The sequence below is a fragment of the Rhipicephalus microplus genome, chromosome 3 (assembly GCF_043290135.1).
Source record: "Rhipicephalus microplus isolate Deutch F79 chromosome 3, USDA_Rmic, whole genome shotgun sequence".
NCBI classification, from domain to species: Eukaryota; Metazoa; Arthropoda; class Arachnida; order Ixodida; family Ixodidae; genus Rhipicephalus; species Rhipicephalus microplus.
Window position 1 is genome coordinate 6,728,921 of NC_134702.1, and position 20,640 is coordinate 6,749,560.

A 20,640-nucleotide genomic window follows, 5' to 3' on the forward strand; every position below is an offset into this window, starting at 1 on the left:
ATGAGCTAACACACGAAGGGGAAGTTTCAGAAGACTTACAATTATTCACAAATCACAGGACATCTGTCATTAATTGAAGTAATCAGTGATGCGCGTCTTCACACGCTTGCCTTGCAGTGAGTCAATTTCGCACTCAGCTCGCAAAGCATTTCTGCTTGGGCTTCAGCATTCTCCTGGCAAGAGAAGTTGCATGCGGCAATGTGCAGCGCAGACACTCTCTAAAGACGATGACAACAACGACTGCGTCTCCGTTACTACCTTCTGCACCGCAGCCGCAGCGTGGCCAGCACAGAATGAGAAAGGAGGAATTCTCCACGAGAAGAGAAGCAGATCCTCATTAGAGAGTGAACAAACAGTCTACGGCAGCTTTTTTTTTTTTGCTTTCTTCGCCCACGTTGTTGAATAAGAAAGGTTATCATGGCAGGGACGAGAAAGGGGGAAGCGTAGCACTGGCGCTGAAAGAGAGCCAACACTCCAGGTCAGCTTTCTTTTTTTTCCCTTCTCTTTCTTTGCGCACGGCGTTGAAAGAAGTGTCTTTACACGGCAGGGACAGAAAAGAAAGAAGGGTGGCACAGGCGCCTCGCAGATGGGCATTTGAGAGAGAGCAAACATTTCAACGCAGCCTTATCTTTCCTTCGAGTGCAGCGTAGAGGTGTCGGAAGCGCCGCTGCGAATTGGACATCACAAGTGCTTGCCCTTTCGAATTACCGGGTGTTTTCGCCCATTGGAATACACACAGCTATGACGGGAGAGCAGCGCGAGTTTGAATTAACCGGAAGTTCAAATTAATGAGATTTGACTGTATAGCCAATATTACTTCGTCTTTTTGGCGCATTTCATGGTGCCAGAACAGTGATTCACGTGACATCATTAGCGTACATGTTCTCGATTGCTCCATATACTAGAACAATGTCCTTTGTCAATTGTCTCCCACACGGCTTTGCCATGCAGTCACTCACAATCTTTTCTTTTTTTTGGTCTTGCATGACTATCACGCGCGATGATTTCACTCTATTTTGTGCGTTCTTGACACCACTAGTGAAGATGACAGGTTGTAGCCGACAAGTGCGAAATGCCGATAAGTTCAGCACTTAGTGCTGACATTGGACGCGTTTTTTACAAAGAAATAGGTGGAGGGAAACATCACCTATAAGAAGGGTGGTGAAGGCGAGAACGGAACAAATGGAAGTGCGGCAGATCATTTTATTCTTCCAACAAAAGAATTCTACAGTGGAGACGTTGCAGCTTCCCTGCAAAAATGCATGCATAATTGGGCGGTTTTGCATTTTTCTTTTACTAGCAACAATATGAACACTTTGGACAGGTTTATCCTGTTACCATCATTTTCTGTATGAAGCCCACGTAGCGCAGCACTAGTGGCAGCCAGCCGGCAGGATGAATAGACGATGAGCGCCGATGGCTCGTGGCGAGAGATGCTTAGAACATTCGGGTACTTTTGGCCGGCTGGACGCCACGGCCACCGCTCTGCTTCAGCGTCTCGCATCCATCCTCATCTGAACGCTTTCGTCCTCTTATTAAACTTGCGACAATGGCACGTATGCCTCACTCACCGTGATCTAGCTCCATCTAAACCGATACTATCGCTCCGCGCTCCGTAAGTTCTATCGGCGAGTAAAAGCTAGTGCAACGGGGTTTATTGGCGCAAGTAGTACTTGCACAGCAGGTCTATTGATGCGGAAAGCGGGCGGCAGCAACGGACCCAGGAATCACAGCACTCGGGGCAAACGCTCGCGCTTGGCTCCTCTCACTAAAGGCGTGACCCACTGCAGCACGTAATCTTCTTCCTCTCTACAATACGCCGGCAACGAAGACGAGCCATCCTGGCAAGTCAAGGTGACGAGAGCAGGAGTGGGTCGTAATAGGGCTTGAGACGACTCACGTGAACAGTCTCACGACCAAGGCGTCGCCTGTCTGTAGATGGCGTGACCGGCTCGATCACGTATGTTACATGAGATCGACGTTCGACCACGCGATAAGGACCGTGAAACTTAGGCCAAACTTAAAGGACAGACCTGGGGAGTGGAAGGGCAGTTGAGGCCAGACGAGCGAGCCCACGGCAAAAGTCTCGACTTGCTGGTCGCGGTCGTGGCAGTCTTTTTCGAGTGCTTGCTTGTCCGAGATGAATGATCAGGCCAACTGATGACACTCTTCAGCGTGGTGCACAATTTCAAAGAGAGGGTTGAACTCTGAGACGTCGGGACGATACGGCAAAATGGTGTCAAGAATGGAGCATGGCTCACGCCCATATAAAAGAAAGAAAGGCGAGAAGCCTGTGGTTGACTGCATCGCGGTGTTGTACGCATAAGTCACAAATGGAAGAATAAAATCCCAGTTCGATTTGTCGGAATTGACATACATGGCGAGCATGTCTCCTACGTTCGGTTGAAGCGCTCAGTTAGACCGTTGGTCTGCGGGTGGTAGGCTGTAGAGGTGCAGTGTACCGTGCGGCATGCCCGAAGAAGTAGTACAACTTCGGATAAAAAGACACGCCCTCGATCACTCAGCAGTTCACGTGGTGCCCCATGACGCAGTACGAAGCGTCGCAAGACGAAATTGGCTACGTCACGTGCACCAGCCGTAGGTAGTGGAGCTGTTTCAGCATACCTCATCAGATGGTCGACCACGACAATGATCCATCGATTTCCTGTGGCAGTGTACGGAAGGGGACCATATAAATCGATTCCAACGCGGTCAGAAGGGCCCGCCGGACACGGTAGAGGCTGTAATAATCCGGGAGAATGGGCCGGATTCTTTAGTTGTTGTCTTTAGTTGTTGGCATAATGAACAGGACCGAATGTATTTTTGTACAAAGGTGTACATACCACGCCAGTAGTAACGCTGGCGGATCCGGTGATATGTTTTTAACACACCAGCGTGAGCATGTTGTGGGTCGGCGTGACAATACGCACAGACATCAGATCGCATGTGGCGTGGTATAACCAAGAGCCATTTACGGCCATCCGCATGGTAGTTTCTGCGGTATAGTTGCGCATCCCGTATCTCGAAATGTGTGGCTTGGCGGCGAAGAGCGCATGGGTACGCATACGTTGAGGAGTCAGAAAGAATGTTGAGGAGAGATTTTATCCATGGGTCTTTCCGCAGTTCAGACGACATGCTTGAGACGAAAATGGGAGCGATGGGAAAGTTGGCGTCCGAATGCAGCTCTGCGCTGGATTTCACTGGTGATCGTGAGAGGGCGTCCGCATCAGAGTGTTTTCATCCTGAGCGAGAGACGACACGAATGTCGAATTCTTGTAGGCGAAGAGCCCAACGTCCAAGGCGACCTGAAGGATCTTTTAGCGACGCCAACCAACAAAGTGCGTGGTGGTCTGTCACAACGTCAGAACTCTGTTCGTACAAGTAAGAACGAAATTTGCTTAACGCCCAAACGATTGCGAGGCATTCTTTTTCAGTTATGGAGTAGTTCATTTCCGCTTTCGTGAGTGCGCAGTTTGCATATGCGACGACGTACTCTGGAATACCGGGCTTTCGTTGCGCGAGTACGGCTCCCAGACCAAGACCACTGTCGTCTGTGTGCACTTGAGTGGGGGCACTTGGATCGCAATGGCATAGAATGGGTGGCGACGTAAGCAGGCGGCGCAGTGTAAGGAAGGCTTCATCGCATGCCGAGGTCCAGTTAGAAAGATTAGCTGGACCATTCAGTAGTTGCGTAAGTGGGGCTATTATTGATGCAAAGTTGTGGACGAATCGGCGAAAATACGAGCACAAGCCGATGAAGCTCTTAAGTTCTTTGAGTGAAGTCAGCTTCGGAAAGTTAGCTATGGCTCGAAGTTTGTCCGGGTTGGAGCTAATTTCATCCTCTGACACAACGTGACCAAGTATAGTAAGTTGGCGAGCCCCGAAGCGGCACTTCTTTAGGTTAAGCTGTAGGTTTGCCTTAGTAAGGCACTGAAGAATTGTGCGCAGACGGTCGACGTGGGTAGGGAAATCAGGAGAAAATACGATAACATCATCAAGGTAACATAAGCAAATCTGCCATTTGAGGCCGTGTAAAACGCTGTCCATCATTCGTTCAAACGTTGCAGGTGCATTGCACAGACCGAATGGCATAACTGTGAATTCGTATAGGCCATCCGGCATAACGAACGCTGTTTTGGGACGATCACACTCTGCCATCGGAACCTGCCAGTAACCTGAACGTAAGTCCAGCGAAGAAAAGAATTCGGCACCTTGTAGGCTATCGATAGTGTCGTCGATGCGGGGAAGAGGGTACACATCTTTCCGTGTAATTTTGTTCAGTCGCCGGTAATCGACACAAAATCTAATCGAACCATCTTTTTTCTTCACTAGCACAACAGGTGAAGACCAAGGGCTAGAAGATGGCTTGATGACACCGCGATGAAGCATATCGTCTACGTGCTCTGCAATTACACTTCGTTCCTTGGGTGATACGTGGTAGGGGCGTTGCCGCAAAGGAGGGTGCGTTCCAGTGTAGATTGTGCGAGGGACGGTGTTAGTTTGACTCAGTGCCTTTTGAGGAAGGTCAAATGAATCACGGAATTCATGCAGAAGGGTTATTAGCTGGTTCCGTTGATCCAGAGGAAGTTTGCTGTCAATGGAACGATCGAAGATATCCGAGTAGTAGTCATCCCGCGTAAAAGGATGAGTAACAGCGTTCAGTTGAAGTTGCTGGCCAAGGTCGTGGGACTCAATAGGCACAATAACGTTGTCATCAACAGGAAGAACATAGCCCAGTGTTTCGTGAGCTTTTAAGGTGAGAGGGCACGAGCTAGGATTCCAAACGACAATTCCGGAAGTATCTTGGTGAGGTGGCAGAACGGCGTATGGCAGAGACGTACCGTGGCGGCGTATGAAAACGTCAGATGGGGAGAACACAACGGTAGAGCCGGACAATTCAGTGCGATTGACGGGGACAACGATGGCACTAAGTGGGGGAACATCTATGTCGGAAGCAACAAGAAGCTTGCCAAGGTGAGTGAGCTCATTGTCAGTAGATGGCGCATCAGAAAACACAGAAAATTCCACCTGCGCGCGAGCGCAGTCAATTACGGCATGGTGGCGTCACTAAAAAATCCCATCCAAGTATCACGTCGTGGGAACAAGTGGCCAACACTCTCTACACTAGCGAATGTTGGCGAAGAACACGGCTGAAGCAAAGATGATAGAAGCGGGCCATCTCTGTTGCATGGAGGGTGCATGCAGTACCATTATCCCGCATGCCAAACCTGCCATCACTTGCTCCTCAAAAAGGAAGGAAATGTCCCGCCAGTATTCCCCTAGGCGAAAGAACATAAGGAATGCCAGAAAACTGGGAAGGGAGGGCTGGGTGGCAGGCGCAGCAACTATGAACATTTAGGGCGCTGTGGCGAGCGTTGGCGTGCTTGAGCGTAAGCGGGCGCAGTGGGAGGAAAATTCATCGCAGTACCTGCTCCTTACTAGGTCAATCTAGGGGGCAGACAGGGAGCCCCGCCCCTCTTTAATAGGTGGCAGGGGCATGGCCACCACCCCCCCTCCCCCTGCCTCACGCATGCATATGGGAGTGAGTGCTATCCATAAACATCAGTGAACGGCTCATAGACCACTCTGCATGTTGTGACCTTTACTAGTGCTGTGTCACCACTGATGCAAAAACGGCGCGACAGCAACCTCTCTTTCGAGCAACTGTACTATTCCCATACACCAGTACTTTGTAGTTGTGCAACATCAGATCAAAGAGAGTTTGCTGCAAGCCTTACTTCGTGTAAAACTACGACATGTTGCTATCGCATTCACACTATTTCGCAATTTCAATGTAACATATTTTCTTTTTGTCAAAATTCAAAAAGACCAGTTTTTCCACCCCACTAGTTGAACTCACCCCTTGAACTCATCAACTGAAAACCAGTGAGTATCAATGGGTATGAGCAGGTGTGAGTAGGAACATGAATGAGTGACTATGAGTGTGAAATGGCGTGAGTGTGGACGTGATAGAGTACGTACGAGTCTGAATAGATGAGTAGAGTGTTAAGTGCTGCGAGTCTGTGAAGGTGTGTGAACTTGAGCTAGTAGGTATGTGAGTGCACGCGAGTATGAATGTGGGTGACTATTGATAAGTCCAAGTAAATGTGGCCTGTGAGAGTGCACTTATGAGTGTGAGTGGGTGTGAGTATAAACTGGAACGAGTACCCATGGGCATTAGTAGGCGAGGGTGAAACTGAGTGAGTACTTATGAGTGTTAGTGGGCATGAGTATGCAATGGGCATGAGGTGCCAGTATGCGAGTGGAAGCCTATAATAATTCTGGGGCTTAATGTGCCACCATATGATTATAAGAGAAGTAGTAGTGGAAAGCTCCGGAAATTAAAGCCATCTGGTGTTCTTTAACATGCACCTAAATCTAAGCACACATCTAAGCACACACAATCTAAATGTAATCTCAAGCATTTCCGCCTCCATCAAAAATGCAACCGGGGCGGCTGAAGTGAGTCACTATGAGTATAACATGAGTGAGAGCCTTCGAGTGTGAGTATAAAAATGAGTGACTGTATATGAGAGTAAGTAAGAATGCACAGTTGCAACGTACCAGCCAGGAAAAATTAAGCGACGAGGAATGTAAAAGTGAGGTGCTAGTGCATACTTTCACTCGTTTTTAACTAGCAGGCGTACCTCATTACACACATATAGACCTTTTCAAAGCTCTTGCCCTCCTCCTCCCCCCCCCCCCCCTTACGAGGACCTTACATGATTCGAACTGTCTTAACAAAGCAGGGTACCTATACCTGGGTGCTATTTGTTTATCGTTCCGCCGAACAGCATTATTACACACAAATTTCTGGTGTTCTTCTCTGCTCAGTGCTGTTTTATTTTCATATGTATTGCTTACCCTGCTTAGACCTTGAGTAAGCATTATTGGGCTAAATAAATAAGATATTAAAAGCAAAGAAACTGCATCAAGGACAGACCTCCTGCTGTGTCACAAGTGCCTAAATGTAGCATACAATTAGCAATTCCTGATGTACCTCTGAAACACTGTTCCTTTGTTAGAAGCACTGCTTGTTCAATTTCCCGCAATAAGCTTACCGTGGCTAATTAACGCACGCTTCTTCACGCACCTTTTTCCTGAAGCTTCTCCTCCGAGATGGCCTCTTGCTGGCGCTGCTGCTGAAGCTGCTGCTGCTGCAGGTGCTGCTGTTGCTGTTGCTGCATCTGTGCATGAACTTGGGCAGCCAGCTGAGCTGCCATGGCCTGCTGCTGGGCCAGCACGCCCATCACATATGGCTGGCCCAGCATGTACGGCGGTAGTCCCGCCATTGCTTCTCACTGGAGACCACCACTCAATCACACTGCATCAAGGAAAAACAAACTTTTAACGATACGCAAACGTCCTAAGCAAGTTATGTGCTAGCCTCAATTGGTATAACATCACAATAGGATATTGCATCCATTGCTTGACCTTTGAGGTGAAGCCGATTTTTCCGTGCTGTCACCAATGTTACAGAGAGCGCACATCATCATCACCATAAGTCTGACTACACCCACAGCAGGGAAAAGGCCTCGGTCCTGTGGTTGCTGCTGCCACTTTACACCCACAAACTTCCCAAACCTACATGCCCACCCAACATTTACAATGAAAGCTGTCACCAATGTTACAGAGAGCGCACATCATCGTCACCATAAGTCTGACTACACCCACAGCAGGGAAAAGGCCTCTGTCCTGTGTTTGCTGCTGCCACTTTACACCCACAAACTTCCCAATCCTATATGCCCACCCAACTTTTACAACGAAATCTGTTATGAAATCGTTTTTCAGATCACGCACAGTTGTTGTCCAGCAGTGCCGGTGTCCGTAACTACATCGCGCGAAATTAGAAAAAAAACTTGCATTAATGACATAGTTGGGCTTGAACCCGGGTCTGCGGTGTGCTAGGCCAATATTCTACCACTGAGTTACGGTGGTGCTTATAACTTGTCAAACTTGCCTTAGGGTGGCATGACCTAGCACCAATGGCACAGTGGGGCTCGAACCCGGGTCCGCTGGGTGCCATGCCAGTATTCTACCACTGAGCAACACTGGTGCTTGTGACTTGTCAAACTTGCCTTAGGCAGTCTTAATGTCGGGAAAGCAATCATGTTAATACGACTTATAAAGCATTTTACAACAGCGAAAGAACAACCAGTCGTCGCAAAATACGAATAGCGCAACGAGTGGGCCGTCCAATGCTCCAAACCATCACAAAAGCTTGTTCTTGTTCTCCTATTAACTGTGGTGCATGCCCACTTCAGCCTTAATTCCTCATCTTCGCCGGCCACTACATAAACAATTGGCACAAAATTCCTTGCAAGTGTTTAGCGGATACCACGCTTCTGAAAAGAATGACGAAAAATAGCATAGCGAACGCCGGCCTGCAACCCAAAAGTTTTTTGTTAACGCCCTAGTGGGTACCAAGCAAGTGTGCTTGCAGTAGTCACCCAATAAATGTTTTGAAAGGGCTCTGAAAGGCCGCTCTCCTAGCTTGGGTTGTGACTGTGCTGCGCCTACTGCACAGGCCTGGTGTTTCTTTTTTTTGTTTGTTTTTTTTTCTACCCTGACCTGCTTGCCTTCTCTGGGAATCCAGTTAGTTATCCTTAAATGACGAGCAGTTATCCGGCCTATGTGCTAAATGCCCTGCTCATGTCCATTCCTTCTACTTGATTTCAACTATGGTATCCTTAACCTCGATTTGTTCCCTGATCCCCTCTGCTCTCTTCTTGTCTCTTAAAGTTACAACAAGAGAGCACACAAAGAGATGATAAATCCCTTGGATGGGCCACATCGCTGCTTACAGCAGTACATGAAGGTGCCCAAGACTGCTTGGGAGCACTTTTGGCACAATAATATGCTTTAGAGCAGGATGACGCAGCTTAAAGGGCCTGTAAACCACCGAGAGGCCTGAATGCAGTTGTGGTGGGGAAATTGTGCATGAGTGTACGACGAACGTGGAGCCGTGAGAATTTTTCGAAACTACGGTGCAGTAATAGCGGAGTTAGACGTATTTGATTATCAAAACCATGACGACCCCGCCTTTCACTCTCTCCTGCGCTTCCCTCCGTGGGTATCCTCTCCCACGCGGCTTTGCTTTGTCACCAAGCACCCCTCGTAATCTCACGTGGCATACATAATTGCTGACGCGCTGCTTGAAACACCGTCTACTTCTGTTTGCCGCGACTCCGGCCGTCGACTCCGTCAGTTGTGTTGTAGCTGTGTGCTTGTAGGCGAACTGTGGCTACTGTATTTGTGCCGGTATGAATCCTGCGTTGCGCACACGTCTTCAAAAAATCGCCAATGCGATGAACGCATACGGAAACATGCCGTACCCCGCACGTGTTGCAATCACGCGGGCAACATGACGAACAACAAGCAGCGCGAAGAACTGCTGGCAGACTGACCAGCAGCCGTAGGCTCTAGCTCGAACAATCACAGCATATTTGGCATATTTGGCTCGGTGCGTCAGAGATGTGGCATGGCGCATCACGTGGAGGCCCGAAAGGCCCGGAAAGGAGGAGGGATTATTTCTTGGAATTTGTGGCGGATTGGCGGCTCATAGCACTGCCACGTGTAGAATCCTTGATTGCGACGGAATTCTGCGCATGATGCGCACATTTACTTGAAATGCTTGAAAAAACTCGGAGGTAGTTTGCAGGCTCAGCATGGCTGGCTCAGCTAGCTCAGCATGGTGCAGCACTTTCATCCCTGTGTAGCTGAACCAGTGCATACCAAAGAATTAACTTCCAGAAGTGTGGTTTCTAACCAAAAAGTTGTTTTTTAGAAATGCATTTGTGTACATATTGCAGGCGACGTCATGTGCTTGAGGCGCTGGCGGTGTCTGCCCCTCTGTCCGTGGTGGTGCAGACGTTCTTCGGCATGGGGCTTTATCGGTTTTGTTGAAACGGCGAGCGGCGACGAGAGGCTGTGTGCATGACACTGAAATGTGTATGGATTAAGCGCTTTTGATTGCTTACGCAGAGACCACCAAGATGGAGACACTGCCATTCTGACTTTGGAGCAATCTCTGGGGATCCACCCCCATGCAACCTTCATACAATGAAAGTTTAAGTATTTATAGAAGCAGTAATCAGCTGGGAGATTGTTATGGCAGCCGAGTTGACTTGTGTAGGTGATGCATTTGTGAGCATACCTTCCATTAACATTCAGCCTCCTGAAGAACTTGATTATCTGTTCTCTTCAATTTATCCAGAATAGCAGCTCTATCAATTATCAGCTCTTCAATTTATCCAGAATAGCAATATCGCGACTGTTTTTGGTGCACTTGCGCAGATTTGCTGGTGCACCTTTGCTTGAAGTGAAACAGCACCAGCAAAAACAAAGGATTTGACAAACAGGAACGACACCAGTCATCAGCAAGCTTAAGTATGACTGATGCCGAAGTGTTGGGCTCTGTTGCCGAAATAATACCTCGGCATGCTTGGATTGTATATCATCATGCATTGGTAAGATCTTGGCAACAGAACCCACAGCTACGCGCTGCTAGCCTTAATCAGTTTCAGGACAAGCTGCAGGGCGTTGGAGTTAAGCTTGCCGACAACTGCACACAAGACACATCGTGTACAATTCGTTCCTCCTCAGCAAGACTTTTGTTACCTCTGGCACTGTTTTACTGCAAGTACGAACTAAGTAGCCCAAAATCAAAAATACATCTTCACAAATGTGTCTTCACTTATACGTGTATTCTCAAGGAGAAACAAATTATTTAGAACTCAGCGCTTGTCTGCGTCATCTCACTTCGTCCTTTTTTTTTTCTGTGCTGTAAGTGAATTGACCCTTTGCAGAAACACTTCTCTGCATGAGCAGCAACGGCAAAGGTAGCTCCCTCTACAGGCATTTTGGTTGGGAAACATCAGCCCGGCCAGCCGCCGGTCATACAGTTGTGTGCCGTGGTTGAGCGGCCTCGCTTTCGTAGTTAAGGCAAATATGCCAGCACAATGCGCAAAGTATTTTACGGAGATAGAAGCTTAGAAAGCTGGGATTGATAGTTCGTGTTAAGGCACGAAAAAAAACTTGCACAAACTACTGGTGACCGTGTGTGATTGGTTGTGCCTTTATTGTTCTTCTCGTGAGTTTTCGCTGGTATTTCTCGTAGCTAGACCGAGAAATGAGAGCTAACTTTGACAACTTCCCGTCCGCGAGGCTACGTGATGAAAAGAGAGATGCTCGAATAATGGCACGTGAAATGTTTGTGGAGGAAGAGAAAACCTTTATTGAAACTGAAGAGTGTGGCGCATGCAGCTGGCCGTGACTGCAGAACCAGTGCTGGTCGTCTAACATTCTTTCATCTTTTTAGTGTACCACGGCATCACACGAGTCTCGCCTATATCAGCACTTTCAACAGACTGCATGCACAATACTGCCGTTAATATGCGAAGATGCGCTCTCACGCTTCTGCACCAACAATGATTGATAGAAGCATGGGTAATTTAATAATCACAATAGTGACAGCTGGCTCCGTAACCACTTTACATGTAATAGGAGAAACTCCTGTTGCGAAAAGAAATCATAACATTGCGTACTGAGAAAGTGCATCCTCCCACTAATACTGTTATACTCACAAACGCATTGACGCATATTCATTTAACCGTCGTTTGACACTTCGGTAATTTTAACTATAGGTGCTTATATTGAAGTTGTGGGGGTGCGAACACCTCCCCTGTAAAGTTGTCTGCGCCGCGTGGCGCACGTGTCTCGCCCCAAGGCTTTGTTTCGGTGGTGACCACCGCCGGGCGATAGATGGCGCTGTGTTAGCTTTGAGTACCACTGTTGGTAGAGTGGTAGCGCCGGCGGTGGCCCCTGGCGGAAAGCGGGCCTTGGTGGTGGGCGAGAGTTGATCGAGCCTCTTCTGCGCGTGGCGGCTGCCGCGAACGGTTGTCTGTAACGTGGGTCCCCGGTGCTCGGCACCGCGGGCTTCGCGCCGGGGTCCCACGTGGAAAGTCAGGCGTTGGCGACGCCGTCTTGGGTATGTGTTAGTGTGTTGGGTGTGTTAGTGTGTGTTTATCATGTTATTGTGTGTTTAGTGTGTCACTACGTTATGTTGTTTGTATGGTAGCGTGTTAATCAAAATTGATGTATCATTCGGCGGACGATATCGTCGTCTAAATTAGTTAATAAATGTATGTATGTTGTGTGGTTTGTACCAACCGCGTCTGCTGTGTCCGTTCACTCCAAGAGCGTGGCGTGGCGAGGCGCTCGTTCGCCTCGCCGAGACCCCACATAGTGTACTAGAAATGCTTATAATACGTTCTATATATTGTCGTGGTACAACGCGAATAAAACACAGGTACACCTTGAGGCAACAAAAGCAGCGTGTTTTCAACAGCTGAGCCACAAGATCGTCTTCTTTGGTCTTGAGTGAAGCTAGAGGCCCACTACCTCGTGTCCACTAAATCCCCCATCATTGTTTTCGTCCACATGTAGACATGCCTGGTTAGAGGCGTGCGGCCAACTTTTGATGTTGTCCAAAAGCAGTCTTGAAATTTGGCCAGTAGCTCAAAAAGTCTGCGTCGGTCGTCTTTCGGCAAAGTAGTGCTAACGTCCAGAACAGGCGCTGAATCAAGATTTAGCGACTCATCGACTACTGCCAAGCAGCCTTCGGCATCTACGACATCGTCGAAGTAAGCGACAGCCGTGCCTTTAGGAAGGTGCCGTCGCTCAGCACTGAAATTGGTCAGCAGCAAGTCCGTGCGTCCAGCAGCAACTGTGACGATACCTCGTGCGACGGGGATACCGTGGATGAAGAGCAGCGAGCTTATTTGGTCTGCAACTCCTTCGGCGTCAAACTGAGCAGCGGCGGCCACCGAAACAAGCGTGCATGACCTAGGAGGGAGAACCACGTCGTCATCAGTAATACGCAGTTGGTTTAGTCGTGCCTCTGGAGAATTGGATAAACCCGAACTGTTGCAAAACGTAATCAAGCTCTCTGGTATGTTGATGACGGTGCCATATTCTCGTAAAAAATCCATGCCAAGAATTACACCTCTGCAGCATGCGGCGATAACGACGAACGACGCAGTGAAAGGAGAACCTCTGATGTCAATTCTTGCGGTACATCTTCCAGAGGGCATCAGTAACTGGCCCCCGGCCGTTCTTATGTGAGGGCCCGTCCACGGCGTCTTCACTTTTCTGAGGCTGTCGGCAAGGTCCTGACTGATAATAGAGAAGTCAGCACCAGTGTCGACTAAAGCTGTCACTTTCTGACCGTCAAGAAGAACACTAAGGTCAACAGTGACAATTTCATCGTTTGCACGGCTTATCGGCTGTATGACGTCATGCTGTGGGGGCTTCTTGTCGTCATCTTTATGGCCTGCAACCTTGCCCCCGGAGGTCGCCGCCCTCAGTTTCCCCGTCGTGGGCTAGGTGACCTTCTTGTATTGGATCAACGTCTCAGACTAGGAGGGTGAGTAGACATTGCCTCCTCTGCAGTGGTACCGCCATCCTCAAAGTGAGAACGGGCTCCATAGAAAGGGGTGTCGTCACGGCGTGGTGTGTATTCGTCGTTGGCATGCCGACCGTCAAACCAAGGTCGATGAGGATGGAATGAATCACCTCGATGCCAGCAATGACTGGTAATATGGCCTGCACCTCCGCAGTGAAAGCATAGTGGACGTCTGTCCAATGTGCGCCATGCATCGGTTTTCCGGGTCGGTGGACGTCTGAGCACCTCCCCTGGCGTCGCTGCCCATGGGGTGGCTGTGGACGGCTGGTTGAATGGCTGTAGCGTGGGTCGTTGATGCAGTGTCTGCTCTTGCGGCGGAGACCAAGGGACCATGGGCACCTGGTGGTACTGCGTCAGCATAGCGGGTGGTGGACGTCGAAGAGCGGCAGCGTAGCTCATAGGACGCTGCTGAGTATCAGGACCAGTCGTAGACAACGCTTGGTGAATTTCGTCGCGTACGACTTCAGCGATCGGCGCGATGGGATTTTCAGCAACCGGAGTCCGTAACCTCTGCAGTTCTTCGCAAACTATTTCCCTAATCAACTCTCATAAGGAGGTCTGATTCTCAGACGTCATGGCGTTAGCGTTGATTGGGACATTGCAGGACATGCGGTCATAGTGCCTGCAGCGTTGATGAAGGGCCCGCTCGATAGCCGTAGCTTTCTTAATGAAGTCAACCACGGTACTTGGAGGGTTGCGCAGTAGCCCGGCGAAAAGCTGTTCCTTGACACCACGCATGAGGTAACTCAACTTTTTATCTTCCGTCATGTGCGGGTTAGCTCGATGAAAGAGACGAGTCACGTCCTCGGCAAACATTGCAACGGTTTCGTTGGGTTTTTGAACCCGTATCTCGAATAACTGCTGCGCACGGTCCCTTCTATCGACATTGGCGAAGGTATCGACGAACTTCTGTCGAAAATCAGGCCAAGCTGACAAATTGCCTTCTCTATTTTCATACCAAGTACGAGCACCGTAGTCAAGGTAGAAATAGACGCGAGAAAGCTTTTCCTGTTCCGACCACTGATTGACCTTGGCAACACGCTCGTAGTTGTCAAGCCAGTCGTGAACGTCTTCATGGGCACCGCCACTAAAGCGATCGGGAACGAGGGGTTGAAAGATGGTCACCTGAGATGGGGGCGTAGGAAAGCTGCCTTGGGGCACCTGTAGTGGGCTTGCGTTGGCCATTGGTTGAGGTGTACGGTGCCTAGGAGTTTCCGGCGAGTGAGTGAGCTCTGGCGCGAGGCCTCGCAACCGTCGACTGGAGCGATGCACCGGAGTTGCTACCGGTGACAATGATTATGGACTCGATGAACGGCTCCCAGCGGGCGTGTGGAGCATCAGACAGGGTTACGGCCCAGCACCTCCACCAGTGTCGCGGTACAACGCGAATAAAACACAGGTACACCCTGAGGCAACGAAAGCAGCGTGTTTTCAACAGCTGAGCCACAAGATCGTCTTCTTCGGTCTTGAGTGAAGCTAGAGGCCCACTACCTCGTGTCCACTAAATCCCCCATCATTGTTTTCGTCCACATGTAGACACGCGTCAATATATATAAAAATAACTCTCCCAGTAACACAGTCGCAGTACGTTCCAACAATGTGATCCGTAATAACGACAAACCCTGCTGTTTTCACGCAAACACCGCACCTCACGGACGGTCGATGCGCAAGTCGCCTTCACCCAACCTAGTTCATCGTCAAGCATTTCAAGGGTAAACTTAAAGTGTCTAACATAGTGTTCTTCCTTGAAGGAGCAGGTGCGATGAGCCTGGCGAACAGTCGAGGTAGCGAAGTGCAGGTATCACCTCACTCGGTCGTTGCTCAAGTTTAAACGCGAGAAATCCTTGCTCTACACCATTTTTACAGGCATAAACTGAATGTTTTCCTCCTTTAACATGTTCTTTTAATAATAGGCACGTGTTCACGACACTAAAGCAACAAAACAAGCACACCTGAATCACTAATCAATGCCTTGAGCATGTTAATTATCGAAGACGTTTACAACCAAAAGCGCAAGCGAAGCTTTCCTGTTTACACGACAGGGGGTGCTCACTTTTCCGCAAATCGGGGAGGAGCGTTGGGCTAGGAAGGCTTTCACCTATTTGTACATGAGGAATGTCGATACAAAATGGAGGAATCGAACCAGGAAACTGATGGGTAAGTACTTAGAAAACAGCAGGTGGCCAAGCCAAAATAACAGTCGGTTAAAAGAAGGTGAAGGAAACGGAGACCGACATGTGGAGAATAGGCATGATTAAAGGCGTACTGACACAAAATAATTGGCCTCACGTTTTTCTGCTGAAATGTTTTGGTGGGGGCCTGTCAGTCATGACACGACACACCGTTTGCTACAGCACACAACAAATAATTACAGGCCCATTATTATAGACCAATTTCAGTTTCGGTTTGAAAGAGCTCCAAAAACTGGGTGCAACTTTCACCACTTAGCGTGTACAGCTTTTGACCACATCAGCACACAGAACTGTGACACATTTTCGCTCAGTCCACATCAAGAATTCTTTTCGAACAGGAAACGGGACTGCAATGTCGCCAAACGCAAAACTTTCTAAAGGTGTCCCACGACCATGCACTCGCAACCAGCCACCAAGAAATAAAGACTCCGGGAACAAACGTGGCAAAAAAAAATTGCAGCTATGACATCGTCATAACTTGTCTTGTCGCAGCGTGGTGATGTGAGGGAAGCAGGGGGTCCCCTAAGGGTCTCCTTCGAGGGTTTCAATGGCACGATGGAGTTGAGGGCTCATGCAAATTCAAAATTCTTTTAAAATACCTTCCCGGCTATATACCTTGTTGATATTTTGCAGATGATATACAAATGTTCCTGGGAATCGACCCCACAGGCTATCTCGTCCGTGAAGTTTTGTTTCAGTGCCCCTTTAAGAAGTCGGCACTAGAGATCTATCAAAATTTTAAGCAGGAAATTGCCAAGAAAAGGATCTATGATGATTCTCGGGGTAGTTCTCTACTGTTTGAGGCCAGAACGAGAGTATTGCAAACCAAGACCAAGAGTATTGCAAACCAAGGGCCAAATATGAAGGGGTAGACACGATATGCAGTGCGTGTGGAGAGGAGATGTTTTGTAAAGGGTGTCACCCTATAGTTCAGGATGATGGCGCAAAGTTTTTCAAAGCACCGGGGTTTAGGGACAGGAGGGCAAAATAGACTTTAGCAGGTAGAAATAACTACAAGGAGGTTATCTGACTGGTGGCTACATTCAAGGCAGGAGTTAAAACTAAATCCTCCACTACAAATGCCAGTCCTTAACTTCGCTATTTAAAAGGGGAAAAAAAAATCTTGTTTTTGTTCACTAAGTATTACGGCTAGGTGACATTAGCTGCGGACCGATCTAAAGGGTACAGCCATATCAATCCATCCATGGTAAAGAAACGATGGAGCATGTTCTGATTGGAAGCAATGATATCCATCCAGGTATACGATGGGTACAAGCCTACATGAGGCTTTGGGTTTTAGGGCCAAACAAGGAAAGCTGGACACGTCCGCGATAGAAGCAAGTAAGAGGCAATTAGAATATTGGTGGCAGAAAAGTAGAGATAAAGGACAGAAATTGTGGGGAAATGAGGTTATTCTGTCTGAAGAGGCACAGAGATGGAACATAAATTTATTTTTTTTATAATGAAATCGATTTAATCAAAGTAGATAAGGCATTAGGTCAACATAAAAAGTCTTTTTTTTTTCTTGCGCGCCTGGTAGCACACATGTCACCACCCCGTTATAAAATGGACGCTCATAGCATCCATCCATCCACAGTCAATTATAATGCGTATGCCCAAGGTCAGTGTACGATGCATACGCAATGTCTATAAACGCAATGCCTTGAATTATTAATTTCACAATACTGCAGGCCCTTCTCGGGCCCATGCAGGAGTGGGTTGAAAAAAAGAAAAAAAAAAGAAAACATATATACAAAGCAATAAGTATTAGCACTTACAAATGACAAGGAATATGAACATAATGCAGTAAACAAGGTACATACAAACAGCAAACAGAATTATAATAATTGTGGATGTTGAATGGGTAGCTTATGGAATACTAATGATACCAATTCTTTTACCATTTTAAATCTAAATTCTGAACGCTGCTAATGAATTCATCAACAGTTGAGCAGTTTACAACATCAGCAGGCAGTGCATTCCAATGGGAAATGGTGGTAGAAATAAAGAATATTTGAAGGTGTTATTATGACAGGGTTGTTGGCGTATTGTTTTATTATGATTCGTCCGAGTTGAATGCCTGAATGGCGTACAATATGTCGCTTGGGGTATTCGATAAGATCCCCGATAAAAGAAGTATAAAAATTTTAGTCTCTAAACCAGCCCGAGTTGTACAAGTAGTTGGATATCAGCCTTGACCCTCAAGTTCGTTATGGATGTTTGTCATGAATACTTTGAATATATAAACTGCAATGCTAGTTTCTGTATGCGTTCTATTTTATCGGTTAAATATATGTGGTGTGGAGCCCATACTATGTTTGGATACTCTAAAGCTGGCTTAATGAGCGTTTTATACGCATTTAGTTTAACGCTGGAAGGTGCATTATTTAGTTTTCTTCTCAAAAAGGCAGTTTGCTTAGAGCCTTTTGACATACGTTATTTATATGACATTCCCAGTTTAATTTTGTTGTAAAAGTGACACCGAGATATTTGACTTCGTCGCACTTCTTCAACGGGACGTTATCGATGGTGTACTGGTACTGAAGAGGTTTCCTTTTATGTGTAAAGGAAATACTAGCTGCTTTAGTTGCATTTAGTTAATTCCCCATTTGTTGCACCAGTTTTGTATAGATGCTAAGGAATTGTTTAATTCTATTTGGTCGTCCCTGCTATTTATTGTTCTGTATACTCAATCATCAGCAAATAATCGCATCTGAACAGGTATATAAATGCATGATTGAATATGATTGATGTAGATCAGGAATAGTAGTGGTGCAAGCACTGAACCCTTCTGCACACCAGAATAAGCGTCAAGGTAATCGGACACACAATTATTCACTGCATACTGTTTTCCAGATAGCTCTTTATCCATGAAACTGCTTTTTCGTGTATGCCAATGGCATTCAATTTAGTAACTAGGTCTGGATGGGAGACAACATCAAACGATTTTGAAAAATCTACAAAAATTCTATCAATTTCACTTTTATTATTTATTGCTTTAGCTATATCATGACTTATCTCAGATAATTGGGTGATAGTTGACAATCCTGAATGGAAACCATGCTGCCGGTTGTATAGTAAGTTATTACACTCTAAATGTAATATGATGGCCTTATAAATAATATGTTCAAACAATTTACAGCATGCACATATTAATAAAACTGGTCTGTAATTAACTTATTGCTCAGAGCCAGATTTATTATGCACAGGTACTACTTTCGCAAGTAGCCAGTTGTCCGGTATTACCGAAGTTTCCAATGATCGCTTGTAAATTACATACAAATAACTTGACATTCAATCTGCGTTTTTCTGCAAAAACACATTCGTTATGAAGTCAGAACCACAGCTTTTTTTTACATCCAACTTTTGTATGAGGTGATAAATTCCTTCTTGAGTGGTGTCTATTTCTGGCATTAGATTGTCGCATTGAGAGTTAAAGGCATTTCCGGTGAATACCGATTGAAAAAACGCATTAAACTTATTTGCTATGACGTCAGGCTGTACAATAGTTTCGTTTGCAACAGTAATCTGCGATACATTACGTCGCTCCTGTGAGAGATAGCGCCAAAACCTTTGTGGACTTTCCGTCATGTAAGAAGGCAGTGTGACCGTAAAAAAATGTTCCTTGGCTGTTTTAATCTTATACTGTAAAGTGCGCGCAAGTTCTTGTAGACCACATGTGTTTTTATGCTTGCGTTTCTTTTTAATTTGCCTTTTTAAGTGAATGATATCGTGCGAAACCCAAGGGGTTTTTCTATTAACTCGTTTTTTACGGGAGGCAATGTAGTGATCTTCACAAAGACATACGATTTGTTTAAAACGTAACCATAACGTATTTACACCTTGTATCAACAAAAGCTATAGAAAACAGGAGTCTAAATATTGCGAGATGGCATTTTCATTTCATCTAGAGTAATCTTTGATGACAGTTATTGACGGCTTTACGCGTTCACTGTTGCCTGAAATAGGGCAGGAGAATACGATCATTTTGTGGTCTGAAATACCATTTTCAATATTCACAGTAATATCATGAAATAGACTGCTAACAAATATCAGATCAAGAACAGAGCGTGAGGGACCAACTAGTCTGGTCGGCTTAAAGACTAGTTGATCTAGAGAGAAAGTAAATGACATATACAACAATGATTGAGCACTTTTCATATCGGTATTGTTGTGTGAACGATTAGCCCAGTTAATTCAAGGTAAATTGAAATCACCTGTGATGATAATATTAGAACGTGAGTTGGTGTGCTGTGCAATGTTATCGTGCATGACATCGAGGTAAATGCTGGAGCACTTGGCGGTCGGTACACTCCGCCCAGGAATATACTTTTTCCGTGAAAAGTAAGTTTACACCAAACGGTTTCATGACCAGGTATGCTATCAAGAACGGTGAATTTAATGTTCGGTTTAATTGCAACAAGCACTCTGCCACGTGATTCTGTGTCTTTGCGGATCAGCCGTTAATACGACCGTAATACTTCTGAATCCTGAATACCTTCATGAAACCAAGTTTCGGTGATAACTACAACGTGAGGTTGATGGGCTGCAACTGCGCATTCTAGCAGGCTGGGCTTATTTAGTACACCGCGAGCATTCATCGATAAAACTCTGATAGTTTTAGCACTTTGTTGTCACCTGTCATGGTGAGTTGTCGGGTAAATACCTGTGGAAGGTGTCAATTTTTGTTCAGTTCTTCGATCCTCGTGTTCACTCCAGATAAACATTTTGCCGTTTATTTTCAGTTTATCAAATGCCAATAATACTTTTGCCCCCTTTGCTCTGCCGTTTACTGTAGAATGCCATAGTTAAGCACAACGTGTGTGTTAATAACGTATTAACTCATGAGGTTGACGCATTAAGTGTGGGTAATGCCGAGTGACAGCGCTAAGGTTCCGAAATGTTTGTTTACAATGGAGAATAGGCAATTTGGATAAATTTAAAGATTTCGAGCATATAAGGTATTGCTGGAATAAACAGTGG

General features: G+C 46.7%; 1 protein-coding gene across 1 annotated transcript in view; it reads right to left on the bottom strand.

Annotated features, from left to right (window-relative positions):
• Positions 1 to 20,640, bottom strand: part of Prp8 (pre-mRNA processing factor 8) — a 218,037-nt gene that overhangs the window by 196,170 nt on the left and 1,227 nt on the right. The window contains exon 2 of the mRNA XM_037433717.2: positions 7,094 to 7,324. Coding sequence (XP_037289614.1) covers positions 7,094 to 7,292 — 199 coding nt within the window. The 5' untranslated portion in view covers positions 7,293 to 7,324. The remainder of the gene's footprint in view (positions 1 to 7,093; positions 7,325 to 20,640) is intronic.